Source organism: Agelaius phoeniceus, chromosome 1 (assembly GCF_051311805.1).
Source record: "Agelaius phoeniceus isolate bAgePho1 chromosome 1, bAgePho1.hap1, whole genome shotgun sequence".
Classification (NCBI taxonomy): Eukaryota; Metazoa; Chordata; class Aves; order Passeriformes; family Icteridae; genus Agelaius; species Agelaius phoeniceus.
In genome coordinates this window covers 131,770,831-131,793,464 of record NC_135265.1, presented here as the reverse complement: position 1 = coordinate 131,793,464, position 22,634 = coordinate 131,770,831, and the positions used below count along the sequence as shown (strand labels likewise).

Sequence of the window (22,634 nt, the reverse complement as noted above, 5' to 3'; positions counted from 1 at the left end):
TCTAACTGACTTCTAAAACCCATTCTTAGTTTATATGATGGAGATTAATGCTCCACTGAATACAAAGAAAGACATTACAGATACCTCTTGACAGCTGTCTTGCACACTGAACCTGTAACATTTCTAACATGATCAAAGATTAGTACTGGAAAAGTGGTGAACAAAACATGAAACATTTTTCCCCATCTGAGAAACTGCTCAAAAGAGAGACCATTAAAGTGAGCTTAATTCTGGAACCTGCATTATAGGACACATACATTGCAGAGAGAAGGAAAAACTCTGAATATCATTTTTCTTGCTTTTTCTAGACAAGTACAAATCAAGTATTTTAAAGAAGAGTTTAGTGAATATTTCCTAGATATCATTAGTGACAGAGTCCTCAGAATTCCAAGTTCTTGGGCCACAAAGATGTTACATTACAGTGAGTGGGAAAAATCCATTTCTACAAGAGTATCTGAGAATCTTCCCAAACTATCTCTTTCCTAGGACTGAAGCCCCCCATTGCTGTTTACAAGGAGCATATAAAAATGCAAAGGGATCTTAACAATGTCAGCCTGGGTGGAGCAAGTGTAAAACAACTCCCCACAGAATGGTGAACACTGCAGAGGAAATGGTCTCCAATGCCAATGACTTTTCCTCACCTTTCCCAACCCCAAGTCATTTCTGCAGACAAAAGCAAGATGATGAGCTAAAAACCACTGCAACCTAAAATTACCCAAGCTACGTGAAAAACATGAGTTTTACTTTTTAAGTATAGAAAGTTTCTTAATGATCACATCAAACATGTATTACTCCTCCACTTTTAAATTAAAAATTTACTAATTTCTCCTCTTGAAGAAAACAACTGCTGTCTTCTCAAACTATTTAAAACCCTGAACAGATGTAGAGCTTGCATCATTGCAACCACACACAGAAATACTTCCACTGTGTAAGAAGAAAAATATATTTTTTTTCTATCTCAAGTCTAAAAAAATATATATTTAAATCTCTTGGCACCATGCCAATTCATGATCTTTGGTGCTCTATTCTTTTTAAAATAAGACACTGGAACAATCCAGCTCAATAGAACGAGGCACAAAGTTTTCAGTATTTAATTGATACCGGGTTAAGTGCAAAATCCAGTTGGATGTAGTTAAATGTGGTGGCAGAGCATAATAGATGTTGGCTCCATCTATTTTAAGATGCTTCCCGTCTCAGAAGTCTGGAGATATATGATGGGTACAGCCCAAATCCATTCTGGGCAGAGACTCCAGTCTGCCTTCTCCTCCTCCAAACCCTGGTTTCCAAGCAAAGGAAACTCCCTGCAAACCCAGAGACCTGCAGAGAATCCCCTGGATGCCTGGACATACTGCAAAGCACATTTCTCCTCAGCACACCATATGTCCTGCATTTCCAATGGCACTGAGAGTCAGCCCTTACCATATGGGACATGTTGACACTGAATTTGGGAACAAAATGCTTCTCAGAAGGTTGGACTTGGGGTTCAGGTATGCATTTGGAGTTTGTTATTAAGTACTTAATTTGTTCATTTAAAAATAATTAATTTATGAAAGACATTCAACAATACCTCAAAAAAACCTGTGAGGTAGACTCTACAAAGGCCACTCCCACCACTTAAAAGTGGTCACAACTTAATGAGAAAACTATTTCTTGATCTTTTAAACTGGAAAACCTGCTGCCTAAACTACCCTTGGCCCAGTTGCTAGCAGATGATGCACACATGACTTGGGCAGTTCGTCATTGCCCTAAATGATGAACTCTTTTAAAATTGAAAGGATGCTCTCTCTCTGGCTTTAATTTCAGAAGACAGGAAAGTATCTTGTAGTAGGAAGTGTTACTGGGAAGTTATTGCTGTAATTGGCTGTCTGCATGATTTTGCTTGCTCTTCTTTAAGGGAATGTTAGCTAGACTAAATAAAATTTCAGATATTTCTATTGTTTGGGCTGTGAAATGGACACTGCCAGCTGATTTATGGGAATGGAATATAAGATATTAAAGTGCTTTCTGGAATCTTACAGAATAAGCGTTCTGGGACAGTTTAAAAAAATAAAATGGGTGAGAATTTTGGTAAGACATAACAGTTAGGAAAATAGTTTCTTGGTATTTATTGTAAGTGAGGGAAGTGTAGAATGAAGGAATCACCAGATGCAACACTTCTTCACTTTTTGCAAAAGCAAAGAAGGAATCAGCTCGGATAAAAATCAACCCTAAATGTGATCTCATCTTTTTCAGTTTAATAAATATTGGGATTTTTCTTCCTACTCACTGCTTTTTGCTTTTTCTTTCTAATTTTCTATAATTTTATTCAGCTTGGACAACAAATGAGATCAGCCAACGCTCTTTGATGTTCAGAGAAGTTCTGACAATGCCTACAATTTTTACAGATAACTACTGCCACCAAAATCACACTGGGATACATCATATTAAGTTACACTTTCATCTCAGGTAATATGTCATTCCTTTCTTTGAGAACTCTTTCCTACTATGATGAACTAACATGGTTTTATATCTGAAATTCTGCAATAGAATTAAGCATTGAAGGTTGCAGTAAATTGCCTGCAGTTTCCTTTTCCCTCTCTCTCTGCTAAATTGCACCTACATATTGTGAGCTGCTTCATTCCCTTACAGCTAAGCAGTCCACTGGGAAGGTATTTCATCTTTTCTACCTTCCCATGGAGAGTCACTCACTGCAGTGTCACTTCCAAGCATGTAACTGGTAGCTGGAGACCATGCAATGTAATCACTTGCCAATAGCAAGTAAATGAGCTCCAGCATATTCAGAACTGTTGAGATCTCTCAGTCCTGGATGATTCAGCTGTGGATGTGAAGTGACCAGGTTAAGGGATGTAGCTGCACCCTCTATTCCTGTTTTTACAGCTTCTGTGCAATATTGCCCTGTCTACCCTGCTTTACACTAGCACAACATAAGGACATATTTTCAAATGTGTGTTACTTTGTCAAAGAAACAGACATCTCATACCTGAGCACCTTAATAACAAAAACCCCTACATGAAGTAAAGAGTGAGATCCTGTCACTTCAGCTAAAGTCCAATTAATCTGTACATAAAGGAACAAATGAACATGTTTAATAATGTCCATAAATGTACTTAACATTTCTGGAAATTTCTAGGCCCTTTTTGTCACACACTGAAGAGTGTCAAGCAAGTTTGCCCACATCAACATGAATCATGGTGAACAGGCAGCAGAAACTACTTGGTGTGATGGTAACACAGAAAATGTGCTGTAGGTACTCAGGATCAGAGCACAGCTCTGAGCATGCAGCAGGATGCCAGTTCCCCTCTTTGGGAGCTTGCAGAACTGGCAACCCTTACAGCACTGGACAGGAGCTAGCAGAGCACAGTGACACAAAAGACAAAACCATGGAAAAAGAAATATATTAGAAGAGTCTTTGATTTAAGTAGACAGTTTTTGTCAAACTGTCAGCTCATGTAGTTATATGAATAATTTCTTTTCAAACCATGACATTAACATTTTCCTCTTGTGTTCCTGCTGCAGTTTCTGTGGTATCATTCCCCTAGCCAGAAGCAAGCAGCTAGAGTGAAGCACATACCTGAGCAAGAAATGGCAAATGGTCTCACCTATAACAGAAACAGATCCCAGTGGAGCCACCAGAGCGATGGGGGCGAGGGCATAGGCTGTGAAAGTGCCCAGCTCTGCCAGCCCCAGGAGGGCAATGCCACAGCACCACAGCTTGCTCCTGTAGCACGGCTTCGGCTCTGCCTGGCAAACCAGCCGGAGGTGAGCGCATTTCTAGAAAAGGAATTATCAGGAACAGGCATGAATAGAAAAACTTCCATTGTGTTCTTATGTCTGACAAAAGTGGCATAATTAGGGGGCTGTCAACTTCAAGTTCCAGGTGCATCAAGGTTTTCTTTTTAAACGTGACTTTGAGCTTGTTGCTGCAGAGCTTTGTGTTAACTCGGTGCTGCTTCAGATGCGCTTTCTTAGCCTGAAAAATGCTAAGTGAATACTAGCTAGTGCTTCCTAGGTATCACTGCACACATCTGCTCCTGTCTCAAAGCAAAGCTCAGCAGTTGTGCTCTGAATCTGGAAACACTCAAAGGCAGGAGACAGGGCAGAATCAGAACTGTGGCAACAAACCGGGACAGGGGGAACAGACAACAGGGTGTTCCTGTCTGTGAAACCTATCCTCACCACGAATATACTTTCAAAATGAAAAAGGTGGCACTTAGTCACACCTTCTGTAGGGAGGACTCTAAATTAATTAAATAGAATTTATGATTTGGCTACAGTCTCCTGTTTGACCTTAGAAGGAGATCAGAAGTAAAACATTATTTTCTAAAGAAAAAACAGTTGGCACAGGTATAACATATACTCAAGTAATACTTCATCAGCACTTCCTGTTACATGACGAAGGTATCATTGGCACAAGTTGTAATTGTTTTTTCTCTGGCTGTACAGCAAGAACATGTATATAGCAAGACAATTTGTCTTTGATCACACTGATCCTCTGAAACAGAGTCCAGGCAGTCTCCATCAAGAAAGTGTCATAACTGGGAATGATGCAATGTTTACCAAATTAATTCTGCAGATTATATTTTCCTTTTTCAAATTACTCTCCACCCTTTCTGCACATGGATCAAAAAAGGTGGAAATCAAATGATACAGTTATTACAGTACAAATGGTGGTAAAAGAAATTTTTTTTTTCTCCATCACTTGATATTTGATTTTAGAAGTCTCCCTGCAGAGCCCAGGGAGGTTGTAAAGGATTTTCCTCATACTCCCATTCTTCTCTGCAGGCTACTTGACAGAGCATGGGACAAACAGCAATGTCTGTAATAGCCCATAGTCTTCGTCAGTGCTCTTGTTGAGAAGATGTAGCACATTGTTGCAGCTTTGTGCTGTGGAACATGTTCAGGGGATGAAATTCTAGGAGAAAGTTTAGCCTTCCAAGAAGAAAAAGAGCAAAAGGAAATCAAACTTGTGCCACCCATCCAAAATGGATTTTCCATTTTTATAAACAAAGAAACAAAAAAAACCCAATAAAGATACAAATTAAATTAATAGTAAATAATACTAAATTATTATTCAAGAATACGAGTTTCTGCCAAAAATTAAATAGACAAATTCTTAACTGAATCCTGAGGGGTATTTTCACCCCAGATTCTTGTAGGATTAACTTTTGAAGACACAGTGAGATTGAAAAGGTGTGCAGCAAACACAGGAAGGTGAGCTCAGCAACTCCCCTACAGCCTTCTTTCTCCAGATGTCTGTCTTTGCACAGTGATGTGTGCAAATGGTATTTAGGTGGAGGCTGTTTACAACTCAGCTGAAATTGCAAATGATGAGCTGTTCTTTAGTAGACAACCTGCTAGAGGGAAGAGAAACAGGATAATGGACTACATGGTCAGAAAGGGACAGAACAAGAAAATTTAGCCTGCCCAGTTAATAGGATGTGAAAATAAATGTTGAGATTTAGGGAAAGTCGTTATTCATATTTAGAAGATATTGTTACTAAATGGAGAAAAACCCAATTTAAAGGATAAAAATAATCAGTTTAATTTTTCTGTCATATGGCAATGAGAACCATTGGGTTTCCCTAATCAACATTTAAAAAGATGATAGTTCAAATCCAGTAAGGGCTGTTATGATTACAAGTCAATGGAAGTATGCTTGTATGCCTTGGTACATCCCCTTGCAAAGCATCTACTTTGGCACCCAGTACCCTCAGCAGACAAAAGATATGAACTCTGAACAACCTCATTATTATGGCCAGACTTAATTTCCACTTCACCTTCACTTTTCTTCACTTCACCTTTACCTTTCCACTTCAACTTCAGAGGTTTTCCTAGAGCCTGTCCTAGCACTGTCACCACTTGTAGGTTGGAATTCCTGTTTGAAAGGCAGCAGTCATCTCAACTTGCCTACCTCCTCTGGCTAAACAGGTTTCTTTCTGTGGGATTCTCCAGCTAATGATGTTAAAATAGAAAGGAATCACGGAAGAACTGTGGTGGTTTGACAGGAAATATGTTTTCTGGGATGCTGTGGTCAGGCCAATGGGTGCTCAGATTTTAATATTGGCACCTAATGTGGCCATTGGGACATTGGATCTGCCTCTGAGCACACGGGGTTAAAGCAGGGCTCTGCCCTGGGAGGCTCTCTTGGGTTCCGGTCAGGGAAAGGTTCAGAGCTCCCCTGCCCGGCTGTGGGCTGGGCGGGGCAGGGGCAGCCATGGGGCCGGGTGAGGTAGGCCCAGGGGCAGCCATGGGGCCGGGTGAGGTAGGCCCAGGGGCAGCCATGGGGCCGGGTGAGGTAGGCCCAGGGGCAGCCATGGGGCCGGGTGAGGTAGGCCCAGGGGCAGCCATGGGGCCGGGTGAGGTAGGCCCAGGGGCAGCCATGGGGCCGGGTGAGGTAGGCCCAGGGGCAGCCATGGGGCCGGGTGAGGTAGGCCCAGGGGCAGCCATGCAGCCGGGTGAGGTAGGCCGGGCCCTGGACAGAAGGGAGGGGAAGGCCCCTGCAGGATGGAAGGGTGGAGGAGCACTGAGAGGCCCCTGCAGGATGGAAGGGTGGAGGAGCACTGAGAGGCATCGGACAGCCACCCCCCACCCCAGGAGAGACAGAGAGAGAGCCTGTGCCTGTGCTTGAGCCACCTTGAAATTTAATAGTGGACGGTGGAGAAGGAGAAGGGGAGGGGTGTGGCGAGAAGGTGCCCAGCTGGGCAGCCGTGGGAGTTCTGGACAGACAGAGCCTCAGATTTTTAACCCTTTTCTTGGATGATGGAAACTTTACAAATGCTGATCCTCCTGGAGCTGAATGAGAAGAGAGATAGAGATAAGAGGAAATGGGCCATGAGAGAAATAGAGAAGAACTCAGGTGGAAGAGATGATGGAGTAGCTTATGCTGGACTCTTTTTGTGTAGCCATGGACAGAGCCATGTTTCCTTGTGATACAGGGACTGCATTCTAGGGGGAGGCAATGCCTCAGGACCAAGAGGGTTTGGTGTGGGTACCCCCCAGCCCCAGGGGGTGAAAAATATGGGGGGGACAGATGTCCCAAAGTTGAGACTGTGCCTTTTTGGAGTGGGACGAAGCATCCTTAAAAGTCGACCCTAGAAGCAGCTCTGGTCCGTGTTCAGTGGTGAGAGCACTGGACATGAAAGGAAGAGGTCACCATTGGCACAAGAAGGACTCCTTCTCCTCTTGATGAACTGAGGATTGAGTGTTCTGAAGGGTGGTGCCGGACCGAGAGTCAATTATTTGGGGGATGTATTGGGAATTTGGTGGGGAGGAGGAGGAGATGTATTTGTGAAGTTTTCATTTTCCTTGTGTGTTTCTTTTTTTTTTCCCTTTCATTTGTAGTTTAGTTAATAATTTTTTTTTCCCAAGTGGGAGCCTGCTTTGCTTATTCCTGATCACATCTCACAGGAGAAACCAGGGAGAGGGTGTTCTCATAGGGGCACTGGCATTGTGCCAGTGTGAAACCATGACAAGAACCTTCTAGCTTTAATAAATCGGGTTACTATGAACAGAAACTTTCATATTCCACAACTTTCTGTTTCATTCTTTACAGAAAAAGCAAGAAGTAGCTTTATATGAGACCAGCACAACTTCTAAAATACTAGCTAGCAAAAATACTTCTTCTGAACAATTTACACAACAATGTCTTCTGTGCTTTAAAAACTTCTGTTAGAAGACCTCAAAATGCAACTAAGCCTACAAGATACAGACTATAATGAAAAATGTAACTTTCTACTGAGTATGTATTCTAATTATTAAAACAGAAAGTATTTTATAATTGACATCCTACAATGTTTTACCACAGTTGTAAGGACAACACCTTCCTTTACTTTTATGATTTAAATAGTGTTTACTCAGATTATTTTATCTTAATTGCAGAAGAAGAACTAAATTGGCCAAAGTTGTTTTGGGGTCCAATATTGTAAAAACCTGTATGTCTGTATGCATTTATGGAACAAGTCCTGAAGGAGATGACTCAGAAAGGTGCCCTCCTTGATCTGCTGCCTGTTAGCTCTCGTGGGTGACATGGTGACTGGCACCGTCTTGGCCACAGAGACCACGAAATAATCAAGCTTAGAATCCTTGTTGACAGGAGGAAAAGTACAGCAAAACCTCAGCTCTGGACATGAGGAGAGCAGACTTCAGGCTGTTCAGGGACCTAGTTAGAAAAGTCCCCTGGGAAAGGTTTCAGTAGTGCTGGGGTCTGCCAGTGCTGGTCACTTTTTAAACATCACCTCCTAAGGGCACAGGAGCAGCAATTCCCCAGTGTCAGAAGTCAAGCAGAAGGGTGGTTTGGTGTACAGGGATCTTCTTTTGGGTCTAAGGCAAAAAAGGAAGGTGTGTGCCCTGTGGAAGCAAGGTCAAGTGACCTGGAAGAATAAGAGATGCAGCTTGCCACTGTAGGGAAAAACTTGTGGCCAAAGCTCAACTTGAAGACAGACAGAAATGTGGAGGACAATAAAAATTGATTTTTCAGATATTTAATATCAAAAGGCAGCATAGAAATAACATCAGCCTGTTACAGGATGTGGATGGGCACCTCACAAACAGGGACATGGACAAGGCAGAGGTGTTTAATGCATCCTTTGCCTCTGGCTTCAACACAGATGATGGACCAAGGGGGTCTCAGTGGTCTGAGCTGGAGGACCATGGCTATCAGAATGATCAAATCCCAGGTGGTTCTGAACTTGTTCTGCTCCAGCTGGATCCCTACAAATCTATAGGGCCTGATGGGATTAATCCAAGAATCCTCAAAGAACTAGCTGATGTCATTGCAAAATCTCTCTTGATTTTGATCTCTCAGCTGACTGGAAGGTGGTGAACATTGTCCCAGTTTTCAAGAAGGGCAAGAAGGAGAACCCTGAAAAATTCCTGTCAGTCAGACAGGAATCAGAATTGAGACCTGTCAGTCTCAATTCAGTGCCACTAAAATAATGGAAAAGTTTATTTTGGGAGGTATTGAAAAACACCTTGATGTCAACACAGTCATTGGTCACAGCCAGCACAGCTTCATGAGGAGAAAGTTCTGCTTATCAAACCTGACTTCCTTCTGTAACAGGGTAACCCACCTCACTGATCTAGGAAAGCCAGTTAATGTAATCTTTTTGGACTTCAGCAAAGCTTTTGATACTGTCTCTTATAGTACCTTCCCTTAATCCCAGGTTCAGTGGGACCACAAGTGACTCACAGCTGGTGTTTCTTTCTGGCACATTGAAAGGAGGAGGACTTATGAATATTTCTTCTATTCCTGTATGACAATCACAGCACAGAACAGGTTGAGAGCTCCCAACAACTCCCAACTCCCAGCAATTATAGCAGGGCACTGCTAGATTATAGTTAATGAAAGAGAGAAGGTTTAATAAATGCAACAAAAGTTGCACTTTGAACTTCATCAAACCAAACTGCAATGTAAGTACTTGCTAAACATAAACAACTCTGAATAAAGAGAAACCATATCATACCTGTATATTCAAAGAGACACTGATGAGAAAATTTGAAGCAGCAGCAAGTAAAACTCCAAACAGCTGAGTCTGCAAATCACAAGGCAAAGAAATACAAAAATACTTATTAGTTTAAGAAGAACAATATAATGGTGGTTTTCTGATAGCACATCATGGCCCAATCCAAACCAAATTATTGTACTTCTCAGTCACTGAGTTCATGCTGCAGTGAGTAAAGTGGTAAGGAATACCTCTGCATAGTTGACTAGGGCTTAAGTAATAAACAAGTGGGAATGGAAAGGCATGCTGGTTTTGCTGTCCTTCAGTAGAAAACCTTCTTAAATCTCATGAAAGACAAAACTACACAGTTGAAAACCACAAACAGGGTTTTTCCCCCAAAAAAGGACCTAGTTTTCTACAATATCCAGAAGGAAAACCATCAGCAATCAAACCATTCCTACCAGAACACAATTATCTTACATGTTAACATATCCACTATTTGACAGGGCAGCCAGGAACGTAGGTGTCCTGAAAGTGTCTTTAATGTATTGTGTTATTTCATTAAAAAATTTCCTAATAAGACTGTCTAAATTTCACTAAGATTTGCAAGCTTTCTATGAAGCCAAGAAATTAAAAACACTCAAGCAGGATTCATTATTTTGGAAAGAAGTTGTTTAAAGATGCCATTTCAGCAAGGTCAAACAACATGTACTTGACAGAGCTCCCTGTCCACTGTCAAAATGTTCCAACACATTGCAAGCCATCCTAAGTGTATTAAAAACCCATTCAAGGTCACTTCTATAGTGCTGTGAGGATCCCCATTAGCTGGTAGAGAAGACAAACATAACCATCAGTTTTTATAAACAAGGTCATGGTAATATAACCCAGCATAACGACTGTTTCCAGGCTGTAAAGCAGCATCCAACTCTGTGCTTACAGCCTCATGTTTCATGATACTTACCCAAAAGGTCCCTGGGCAGCTCTGAACACGCAGCCCCAGAGACTGCTACCCTTCAACATTTATAAAGAGCAACATGATCTTCCAAAAGCACTTGGAGGGGGGATTGTTGTTGTGGTTAGATAGTTCCCAGACTAAGCAAAAGCATCCCCAAAAGTGTGAAGAAACAACAGCCTTATTACAAATCAAATATAATATTTAAGCCAAGCAGCAGAACCCAACTGTTTCCAGCCCCTCTGTTTCTGTAGTGGCTTGGAGCTGGCAGGAGAAGCCGACAACAGAACTGCTCTGAGAGAAGGGCTTGGCTGCCTGCCAGGTGTCACCAAGACATGACTGATGGGTCCAAAGGGATTCAGGGACAAGAAAGCAGCAAGGGAGTGCTGCTAACTATTACAGCATCAGTGCCATAGCTTGCATACAAGAAGCATCCAGTGAGAAGCATTACTCAAGATTTTAGCCCATAGCCTCTGATGCATGGCCACTGGAGGTCCTTCCCCTCTTGCATCCTCTCCCTGGGATCCTCCAGTGGGATCCAGCAGCATGTTCTGGGCTCTCACACACACACTGTGTTTTTCTTGCTCTGGGAACACCCCTCCCTGGAGCCTGGGACACCTCAGCACAGAGGTCCCTGCAGAGATCAGCACCCACTGTTACAGGGACACACAGCCTCCTTCCACTCTGGGGAAATGCTGCCACATGGACACCACCCTCTGCAGAAGCACAGGGGATGGGTTTTCCTTCCTTATGCCTTAATGCTGTAGCATCAAGTCCTGAGCACTGATCTTGCCCAAAGTTTGACCACTTCATCCTGCCCACACAGCAGCTTCAAAAAACAGCAACTAAATCAAAACTGTTTCTTGCTACCGAAGATTTGTACTTTTTAAATGACAACATGCTCCTTTGTGAGGAGGTGGAGAAGTGGCCTTGTCAGCCTTGTCATGAAGTGTTTAAGAAAAAGGAGACAGAAGGGAATAGAAAACAGAATCTGCCCCCTCATTTACCCCATCATTTTACTGCACTTACATTAGTAATTGTAACAAATCCCCACTACTCCCAGCTGAGAACTCAGTCTCTCTGTGGCTCTTGTTGTTCCAGAGGCTGATCCTATCGTTATGGCTGCATCTCTGGATGCAACCCCTTGCAGCTCCTTCCTCCCAGTATTCAGCTGGGGGTCACAAACCTTGCACAGGACTCAGTAGGCAACCAACACACCACAGAGAAAACACCATTGATGTGAAGCCAGACCACAAGAGGGTCTCCATCCAGCTCTTGAATGCAGCTGGTGAGCAGAGGATGAGGTCATGTGTTCCATTGGTCATCTAAAATAATGTGCTAAATCAGATCCATGTGTGGGTACTGATGATGACCTGAGTGTGTGCCTCTAGAGGCTGTGAATCAAATCTCCAGCAGTGGGTTTTCCAATGCCCTGCATCCTGGGTGTCCTCCCCAGAACAGCAACTGCTTTTGCACCACAGTGGTTGCTTCACCAGGTACCTGTGAGCTTGGCTCAGATATCACTGTGGGACGTGTAAGATTTCTATCACAATGACCTGCCTGTGTCTGAACAGAAACAATCTTACAAAGGTCAATTCTCTTCTTGGAAAAACACAGAATGGTTTGGGTTGGAAGGGAGCTTAAATATAATTTAATTCCAACCTCTCTGCCATGGGCAAGGACACCTTCTACCATGCTGGTCAAAGCCCCATCCAGCCTTGAACATTTCCAGGAATGGAGCATCCACAATTTCTCTGTGCAAACTGTTCCAGTGCCTCACCACCTCATTGTGAAAAGCTTCTTCCTTGTATCTAGTCTAAATCTACCAACTTTCAGCTTAAAATCCTTATCCTGTGACACTCCTCTGTGCCTAACTTAAGCAACCTCCTGGTCTGCACCCAAGGAAAAGCAATGCACGTGTACAGGCAGCAGGCCGGGCTCAAACCTCACCCCCATGGCTCAGGTCACCTTATGGCAATGACCACATGTTTCACCTGAGCATTGCTGTTGGCATATATACTGCAGGGCCTGCTCCAGGCTGACAGGGGCTCCTGAGCTCTGCTCAGCATGGGGATAGCACCATGCTTCCAAAGGCAGGGCTGGACACACCCCTGAAGATTGAGAGCAGAGCACAATGCCCTAAGGAGGTCAAACATCACATGGATCCATTCAGGGAGATGAGATGAAAGCACAGCAACACCCTGCTGCTACAGCATGGCAAAACTATCTCATGTGGGTTCATACCCACATGTGCTTATATTAAATTAAAAAATGGGGGGAAATGCAGTAAAGAGGAAAATTACATTGCAAACATCTCAAATCAGAGTGAATCAAATCAGCAGGCAATTTTTAATGAACCAGGGTTACCACATACAGCAGCACTCAGAGGAGAAAAAGCATATCTCAGGCTAGGAAAACCATTCATGAAAGACAACCTGCAACTGAAGACAGATCACAAAATTGTTGTACTGCCCTGAAAGCCACCAGAGCCCTTCTGTTCCCATCTTATCATGTGAAAGGCTTCATTATTTGTGCAGTGTCTGCCATTTAATGTCCTTCAGAGGCTAAAGGACTGGTGGAACAGCCAGTTTAATAAGTAATAAACATGATATTCTCTGAGTTTCCAGTTGTGATATCCAGTTGTGATATCATCCACAGCACTGCAGAGCTTCCCACACATAAGTCTCAAGACAAACCTCAGTTGGGGAATTCAGTTGCAGACACAACTTCAGAGCCATGGTACTGCTTCAGTCAACTAAGGACTTCTACAGGAAAGAGCTTTAAATATTCAAAACTGTTGGCATAAAATGTAAGTTTCTTCATCACTGAAACATCTGTCTGAGCATACAGGCCACTTTGTCAGACCCCAGATTTCAAACTGTTGACATATTCTTCCAGTGCTTCCAAATGCACGAGGCTTGTCAGAGAAACAACCTTAAGTTTTCCAGAAAGTAAAAAACAATATAGAAAATTATTTTACTTCACTTTAATATGTTTTGGAACGAGCCATTAAAGCCACCTACCCACTTTGAAGTCCTTCCTAGATAGCCCCTGAGCACACAGACCATGGACTGAGATTGTGGATCTGCCAGCATTTTACTTGGTAGCAAAGAGGCTTGAGGAATGCTTTCCTCTGGCCTGTTGTTCCCTCACTGCCCTGCTCGAGTTCCTGAAATAATGCATCTGTCACGGTCCGTCCTTACGAACGGGTGTCGTGGTGGTTCGTAGGGGTGACCTCAGGGTGCAAAAGAACCGGCACGGTACAAGGGGGTTTGCAGTAATAATCAAAACAAATGCACCTTTATTGAATGACCACAGCAAAATGCGACAGAGGGGTAAGGGAGAGAAAAAGATAGAGAAAGAGAGAGAAGAGAGAGAGAGGGGGATATAGCTACCAACATAGAGATGAAGTCCTTTGGTCCAGTCCAGTCAAGGATCCTCCTGTTACACTGGGGAGATCCCAAAATCTCTAGCTAACTCAGAGGTTTTTATTATTGAAAATTGTGAGGTGGGGGGGAAACAGATACACTAGGGAATAGCTGTAACAGGTAGTCTATGTTCTCAGCAGTAAATGAGAGCCATTGTTTTCTTGGTCCAGTGGTCACAACCTGCAGGCAAACATCTCGGTTTGGCCAGCTTGCCTCCCCCACACACCTCCCCCGGGCTGGGGGTTTCAGTCCCTGTCCTTGGAAGGAGGAGTGGGGCCTTTTCACATGGGAGTTTCATGTCTCAGTCCTTGATGGAAAGGCTTCTTACATCTCAGTCTGTCTGTCGCGGTGGTTGTAAAACAGGTGAGGGTCTGTGGGAGACCACCTGAACTCAGGAGAAGTCCAGCCAGGCCGAGAGGTGGGACCAAAGCTATTGTTGCAAAAAGGGCACGGTGCCCCTTCTTCTTCTCAGTGTAGCATACAGCAAAGACTCCTGTGAAAACAAGTAACTTAACCCAGTGCTTTCAGGTCTCAGGGCCTTTGGTGTGTGACTTTCTCCTTTAGAGCCAGAGATTCTAGACAGGGGGGGTCTTCTCTTCAGTGGTCCCCAAATGACGATCGTGAGGCAGATGAGGGAAAATTCAGACAGACTCACACCATCCAAAACATACCCCATTACCATTATGTTCTTTATCAGCCACATGCCAATGTTTAACACTAAAGGAGGGTCAAAATTCACAATTCAGAGCAAGGGCTTTAAACTGGTGACCCTGTGCAGTTTGTCAGGAGTGACACTCCCCTCTACAGGGGGTGCTGGGGTAAATGAGCTCAAGAAATGGCAAATTTGCCTCAAGCAAGGCACCGTCAGCACTCCCTGGCATTCCCACCCCAGCCACACGAGACTCCTGCACAAGCTGAGGTGTGGGGGAGGGAGGGTTGAACCATCAGCCAGGAGAAATCCATTTGTCACGTGGAGTGGCAGCACTATTTTGCTATTCCAAATAAGTGAGCAGCAGTGTGGCACTGGCTGGGTACGGTCCTGCTCCCAGCACTCAGGCAGGATCTGATGCTTGTTTACCAGAGAACCTTTTCACATCATTCTGACAGTATTTTAAAGTGACATTTTACATTCAAAGTCTCTATTTATTGTCAAAGTAAAATAAGGGGTTTATGGCAAATGAAAGCCAGGCTGAAATCTGTATCTTTGGCAATAATTCCACTAAGTTTATCACTTGCAGACTAAAATCTGCACTGGAGACTCAGTTATATGGTGAAATGCAATTTATCCATATTACATGTGTGTTTTCCTAAAGCACATTAAACTGCAGTTGCCAGGTCTGTGAAATGAAAACTTAGAAAAAGGAACATAATTTGCATGGACTAAAAGGTATATGCCATTATTTATGGAAACTTGCTATGCCTATAAATTGAACTGATGAGCAGAAAAAACCCCAAACACTTTAAATGTCTGTTGCCTGCTCACTCATCAAGGCTAGTTAAAGTGTTGCTCCTTTTTTATTGTTGATTCCTCTACGTATTTGTGATCTAAAGGTGTTCCCAACAAATTTAATGGTGTGTACTGTTTCAAAAGCTATGCACCATTTCCAATAACTGTGATTTTGTCAGACCTCAATGGATCTTAAAAAAAAAAAGAGAAAGGGGTGGAACATGTTCTAAACTTCCAATTATGAGTTAACTCTGAAGCAAGAGGAATTCAGAGTCCTTAACAAAAACCATATTTTTCAAAGAGCTACCATGTGGAATTGGGAGAGGCTTATCATTTAGCTATTATTATTCACAGAGCTCTGGCTGTACTCAGTACTTCACAGATGTATAAATAAAACAAGGTCCTTGTTCCAATGGTTTTCATAGTGCAATTAATATACTCAGATATCAGTTAAGGTCCATATGAAGTACTGAAGGACAGCTGAAATAAGAGTAAAAGGGCAATTACCAGTGTGGGAACCTGAAATGAAAATGCATTTGATTTTTTCATTGTGACATAAAGAAAAGGGGCATTGTTCAACATATGAGAAGGAGAGAGTTAAAAACATTTGGCATCATCATTGTTAGGAATAGAGAGAGGAGACTTGGTAACTACATTACCTCAGAAATTTAAAATTTATCTTTTTCCAGGAAAGTAACAAATTGCAAAGGCTGGAATGAGAGTCTGGTAAGTTATGAAAAGGTGGGGGAACTTCAGAGGATACAGCAGCTTCAGAAATGGGACTCTTTTATTTATTTATCTCTGGGTTTTAATCTCTTTCCTGAGATCCTAATTATATTCATCACTCTGATTATTTTAATTCATATACATAGCAGGTAGCAAACCAAGCTGGAGAATATGAATTGTGAAACAAAGTAACTAAAGTAACTTTTTATGTGCTTACTAAGGTTATATACAAACATATCCACCCACTGTATAGTTAACAAGCCTAGAATCATGGAGTTATTTAAGTTGAAAAAGACCTGTAAGATAATTCAGTCCAGCCATTAACCCAGTGCTGCCAAGTCCATCACCTAAACCCTAAGCACCACATCTACATGTCTTTTAAGCACCTTCAGGGATGGTGACTCAACCTCCTTCCTGGGCAGACTGTTCCAGTGTTTCAGAACCTTTTCTGGGAAGAAATTTTTCCTATTGTACTATTCAAACCTTCCCTGACACAACCTGAGGCCATTTCTTCTTGTTTTATCACTTGTTACTAGGGAGACAAGAATCACCCACCTCATCACAACCTACTTTCAGGTACTTTTAAGAGACCACTATGAGTAGCAAATTTTTTTTCCTTTTTGAAGAGTTAAAACTAAACCTGTCACTTCTACATTACAATTTCTTATTCTCAGGAATGAAATCTTAAAACTAGAAATAAATGAGAGAATGGAGAAGGGGCAGAATAGATTTTTACACTGTTTCCACGAGCAGCCTGTGATACTTTGGGACATTTTAGTTCCTAGGATATTTTGCTGCATAATCAAAGACCATTTCATGTTTTTAATAATGCCTGCTAGATTGAAAATAAAAACTTCTCCCATGACTGTATAAAAACATCAATCATAGCTGAAAACATCTTAATAAAAGATTTTCTCAAGTACCATCACATATCGTCTCCATGGCAACTACAGAAATTAAATACCAGGAAAAGCAAGAATAGGATTATAAACTTTTGCCAGTTTCCAGGTGACACAGGAGAAACAGGGAGGCAAAGTAGCACTGCCTGACCAGCTTCTCCCCCAGAATGGCCAGTTGGCTTGGGGATATGCTTCTATTGCTGCCTAGCAGCAGGCTTTCTGGATATCCCTGTCTGACCCAGGCTAACTCCTGGTCTACAAGGTAAGGTCCAAGCCTAGGAATATGAATCCCCAGAAGCTACAGTCTGGCTCACATTGAGAGGCTGTGCTGTTCCTATCACATGCTTAATGTGGCTCCATGGACCCCTAAACTGAGAGCTAAGGAGGAGACACAAGGCTTATGGCAAGCTGGAGGCAAGCTCAAAAGGGAGCTACCTGAACAATGAGTAAACAGAGCTGTTCAGTGTAACAGCAGGCAGGGCAGGGCACAAGGAGTACTCTCAGAGAGATGTCTCACTCTGCATGCACACACAACCTTGCTTGTACACACAAATGGGCCTCCAAGCCAAGCACTGAGAGCTCGCTCCCTCCTGTTATTGTAGTACAAGTCTTGCTAAAGTACAAATGAGCTATTTCTGACTCCACCTCAATCAGAAATAGAAAACCCTGAGAGAAAGGTAACCAGCTTAATACATTATTTAGCAAATCCTCAAAAGAATTTTTATATAAGAATCTCCCTTTACCAGTTGAGAGGAATGGCATGCCTCTTCCAAATGCACCTCTCCAGCATCACTTTCAAACAAAGGCAGGCTTGTCTCCCATCCTAACTCAAATAATCTTCTGTTAGCTGCAACTAACCCTTCCTTTGATCTTCACAGAAAAGGCTTCTCCATGTCACAACCTGAGTGCACATGCTCAGTTGTTGAAACAAAGTCACCCATGTCAGACAGGGGTAAACACAGGCAGGAAATCACAATGCTCCCAAGCCAGTGGCACTTCAGAAATATTCTAACAGGAATAACAACAGGGCAGGGAAAAAGAAAAGACCTGACTGCAATTAGAATGAAGTTGGATCCACCTGTTAAAAGAATTACTTGATTTTATGTCAGGGGAAGGAGCTGCCCTTCCAGTCTGCTGTTCCTGCAGAGGAGGGTTGCTCTTGCTTTCCTTCCTGCACCTCTCGCACTTGGCTCTCCTAGTTTGATTTCCAGAGTGTTAATCATTTACAGATAGTTCCTAATGCAAAAAAAATGAGTGGACTCCAGAAGGCAGAACCTTCTGCTTAGCAGCATTATTCATTTAAATATAAACAACTGCTAGATTATCAGTGGTGACCTAAAACAAGAGGTCCTGCACTGCCTGAAATATTCACACGTATATAGATGGGTGCATTCACATAAACACACAGCTGGATGCTTTTAATTTGCAGATACTTATGATAAAAAACCGTAAGATGAAAATCTTGGAATGAAAAAATAAACTCGAAAGAAATGGCCTCACATGCAAGTTTCTTGCAAGGGCCTGAGATATAGGTAGCAGGCTCATGTTTGCTCCACTGTCTCCCTGTGACACATTGCAGTTGTACATTTTGACATTTTACTGCAAACCAGTTTACTGGCAGTTTACAGGTTTAAAAAATAAAAAGTATTATTAGCATTTTGTAATTCATAGTGACTGCTGACATAAAGAGTAGGTGTTTAGTTCACAAAAATCCAAAGCATCTAGTTCATATCTGCCTTCTGCAAGAGGAAACTAAGACCAGTGTAGCTGAATGATCCCTTCTATGTACCTTTAACACCTTTTTATATGCTCTGTTGTACTTACAGAGATAACAAGGTGGTGATGCTTTTTCCCCTAGTTTTGAGCATTGTTGATGTTTCAGCAACTGTATCTTATGTGGATTCTCCAATACAGAACTTGCTGTCTCTTTTTTCTGCTATTTTAGCATTAGTATAGGATTTAATGATTATAGAGCTTCTTCTTGACAGGGATTACTATGGAAATGGGGTGAGGAAGATAAATTCCTTTTCAGGAATTGAAGAGATGAAGGAGAACTGAGTATCCTTTTCATGAGCCAGATGCTATTATCTCTCACATGCATGCTTTTTAAACCATGCACTGCTCTTCAGTTTGTCCTGGCAGCCTCAGATGTGTGGTTATCACAGCAGCCAGCAGCTCAGCCTCACACAGCTGGAGCCACTCTTCCAGCAAGATGGGGGAGAAAATTGGAAGGGTAAAAGTGCAAAAACTTGTGGGTTGAGATAGAGACAGTTTAATAAATAAAGCAAATGCTGCATGAGAAGCAAAGCAATGTCAGGAATTCATTCACTGCTTCCCATTGGTGTATAAGTGTTTAACCATTTCTACAGAAGCAAGGCTCTATCTTGAGTAATGGTTACCTAGGAGCACCAATGCCAAATGTCCCCTTTTTCCCTTCTTCCCCCTGCTTTATATGCTGAGGACAACCCCATATGGTATGGAATACTCCTCTGGTAACTTGGGGTCAACTGTCCCAGCTGTGTCCCCTTTCCTGCTTCTTGTGTCCCCTTCCCCTTCTTGCTTCCTGCTTCCCAGCCTACACATTGATGGGGCAGTATGAGGAACAGAGCCCACCTCAATGCTGTGCCAGCACTGCTCAGCAGTAACTAAACATCCTGATTGCTAGCAGTACTTTTTCATCATAACTCCAAAACACAGACCACACAAATTACTATGAAGAACATTAACTTTGGTGAAAAAAAGTACAATAGTCAAGAGATGGAGCTAGAGACTTGATCAGGTGAAAGCTGCTATTTGTTTGACAGAAGCTTCTGCAGACAGGAGGAGCTTTGCTCTTGGTCATCTTGACATGATGACTGAGTCATTGCTGCATGATAACAGACACAATGAAAACGTTCATGGTGCTTTAGTCACTGCTGAGAGCAAAAGACTGTTACTGAAAGAGAAACAAAGGAAAGAAAATAATGTGATAAGAAGTCAATAAATAAAAGAACCTTGAGACAATTACAAAGCAGAAAAAAATCCCCAAACCCACAACAATACCCCCAATAAAAATGGAAAAGAAACATTAAGAAATAGTAGGTTAGAATCATAAAGCAAAGTAAATGGAGTCACGATCTATTTACTCCCAAGCTGGAGCCCAAAAAATTAAACTAGGCTTTAACTGAGAATTAACTGTGTGGGTACAAGTCTGTTATGCACATAAACCCCATATTTTGGTTGTTTTTCACAGGAACATATTTACAGTGGAGATACCCTTGGCTGTTGAAGAAAAGGGCTTCAACTACAATCTGTGTCAGTGGGCAAAATTACTTTGTTTCCATTAGGATGACAGTCAAATCATCGAACATGTTAGCTAGGACTCAAGTGGAGGTTTCAGCTCCCATGAGGCTGATTTGGTTCTAGGGAATTAAATGGCAGCAAGAGGTAGACTTGTCCACAGAGGGACATGCACTTCTATGTTACTACCTCACCTCACCACCATGAAGTCCTGTCCAAGGAGCCAGTATTTGCTTTGCTCTGAGTCATTGTTTTTGTGTGTGGAGGGACTTCCTCCAAACCTTGCACTTCACCATAGACCTCTACATTACAGGCTGTTCTGCAAACCACAGCAGGATACAAAGGAAATATAGCCAGAGAGTGGCTGTGTGCCTCATCCAAGAGTTTAACAACTCTGTGACTTCTCACTATCATAGCTCCATAACCTCTCTTCATTTCCCCATTATGGGCAAAACAGTTCATATCACCAAATGGGGCCAAAGTTTCTAGCCTAGATGATGTAAATCAGCCATGAATGTCATCAAGGAGAGTGGAGCTATACCAGTATAACCTCAGTCCAAGCAGCACACACCTGTTCAGCTTGATGGCCACTATTTACTTTTGAGCACACTGCAAATATCCCTTCCTTAAGAGCTCTGCTCCAGGCCTGGTGTTGATTCACACACCACCTGGCTGTTCTTTGAAGCTGCTGGCTGCTTGTTTCAAAGTTCATATTAGTCAAAGCATGGGAAGCATATCTCCCCACTGCTCACATTAGTGAATGCCATTTTTTTGGGACAATCCATGGTGACATTATAAACATGAGCATAACAGTTTATACATGTCACCAAAACTCCAAATGAAATAATCACAGTCTTCAGTTGCCAGGTTAGTCAAAGGTCCCCACCTCCCTTATCACTGAAGTGCACAGTTGTTGTTTGTTCATCTTTATAAAGCCTTTTTTGGGTTTTTTTGATTCCTTCAAAGAGGACTTAATCAGATATGGCAGACTATGGAGACAAGCAAGGATAAGATTCGGACATTTTTTTATCAATGCCCAAAGCAGACTTCAGGACCATAGTAAAAGGATCATTCTTAAGCTCTGAAGAGCAATGCAGTCTTTGGATCACAAAATCTTAAAGGGCTGGTGTTACAGGTGAGATTTTACACGAAAGACAACTTTTATTTTAAAAATTATATCCATGAGTATTTTCCTGTCAATTTACCCAGACAAATTGCCTCATCAAGGAGTCAAATGAATGCTAAGGCAAATGGAGCACCAGAAGCACAGATTCAAGGCGGGAGCAACATTACTCCTTTGTGTGACAGCAATGTCCCAGATCCAAACAGCAACCTCGTGAAATCTCAGGAACAGACAGGTGTTGCATGAGCAGCCAGACTCTCACCCTACATCACTTTGCAACTCACAGACATGCTGTGAGACTCGAAAATCAACACAGTGGCCACAGCCAACTTAACTGAAAGTCATTACTTGTAGACTAGCCTAGAAGATGGGGACAGGAAGGGCAAAGCACTACACTGAGCCAGGCACGTCCAAAGGAGTGTAGGGATTCAGATTCAGGCCATGCCTGCTCTTTCCCACTCAATGCTGACTAAGGGAAGGGAAGGACTTGCCCTGCTCTGCTGGCTCCATAGTTTAAGCCCTCTAGTCAGTGCTAAGCTGGATATCAGACACAGCCCGCACTATGCACCCCATTTTTCTTCAACATTCCATTTTGAAGCAGTCTGAAGCAAAACTAAATTCTGCACTAGGTAGGATCTGTGTAATTAATGACTCAAGTTTCTTTGCATCTGTCTTCTGCACCCCACTTTCTGACAAATGACAATTGTATTGTAATGTTCCTTAGTGCCTAGAAATATCCTAATTAACATTATCACGCCTTTTAAAACAGATTAGTGTAATTACAAAGCTCCTGTTTAACTTGCAGTCACCTCAGTCATCAGTAAAAAAAAAAGAAAAAAATCAAATGCAAATGTTCTTTAATGTCCTCAGAAAAAAAATTAACACTCATTTTACCATAGCATTTGCTGGGACGGGAAGCATGGAGAACAGTCAGAGATTTGTGAAAAATAGCCCAATGAGAATCAGAAAACAGACACTCAGACAAGCTGTAGCTGGTGCTTAGCATGGCCCCAGCTCTGCCAGAGCATTCATTTCCAATGTCCTGCATAAGGTGTCCAGGAAGAGCTACCAAGACTTCTTCAAAATGAATTGTGAGCCATCAGCCTAAATAAAAGGGTTTTGCTCACCAGTTTCTGTTGTCTGTCAGGCAAGGAAACACTCCTGCAAGCAGCTCTGCCAGCAATGCTGAAGAGAAGAAAATGTCCAGAATAGATGGACTGTGAGCTCTCCCACCATCAGCATTTGCTTTGAGTGTGTGTGCCCCAAGCTCAGGATGTGGAGCTGGGTTGGTTTGCTGCTCTCTGCTGCCCAGCACCACGCTGGGCTTAGCAGGAAACTGC

At 42.5% G+C, this 22,634-nt stretch overlaps 1 protein-coding gene and 1 long non-coding RNA gene across 2 annotated transcripts in view; one reads left to right on the top strand and one right to left on the bottom strand.

The window, feature by feature from the left end:
• NIPAL2 (NIPA like domain containing 2) overlaps nt 1–22,634 on the bottom strand; it is an 81,029-nt gene that overhangs the window by 22,968 nt on the left and 35,427 nt on the right. The window contains exons 4-5 of the mRNA XM_077187609.1: nt 9,462–9,530; nt 3,600–3,771 (exon numbers count right to left, since the gene is read on the bottom strand). Coding sequence (XP_077043724.1) covers nt 3,600–3,771; nt 9,462–9,530 — 241 coding nt within the window. The remainder of the gene's footprint in view (nt 1–3,599; nt 3,772–9,461; nt 9,531–22,634) is intronic.
• Nucleotides 985–19,135, top strand: LOC143695432 (uncharacterized). Its single transcript, XR_013184594.1, has 5 exons — nt 985–1,487; nt 2,310–2,445; nt 3,517–3,759; nt 15,957–15,993; nt 18,881–19,135. It is a non-coding gene; the product is annotated as an uncharacterized LOC143695432 (long non-coding RNA).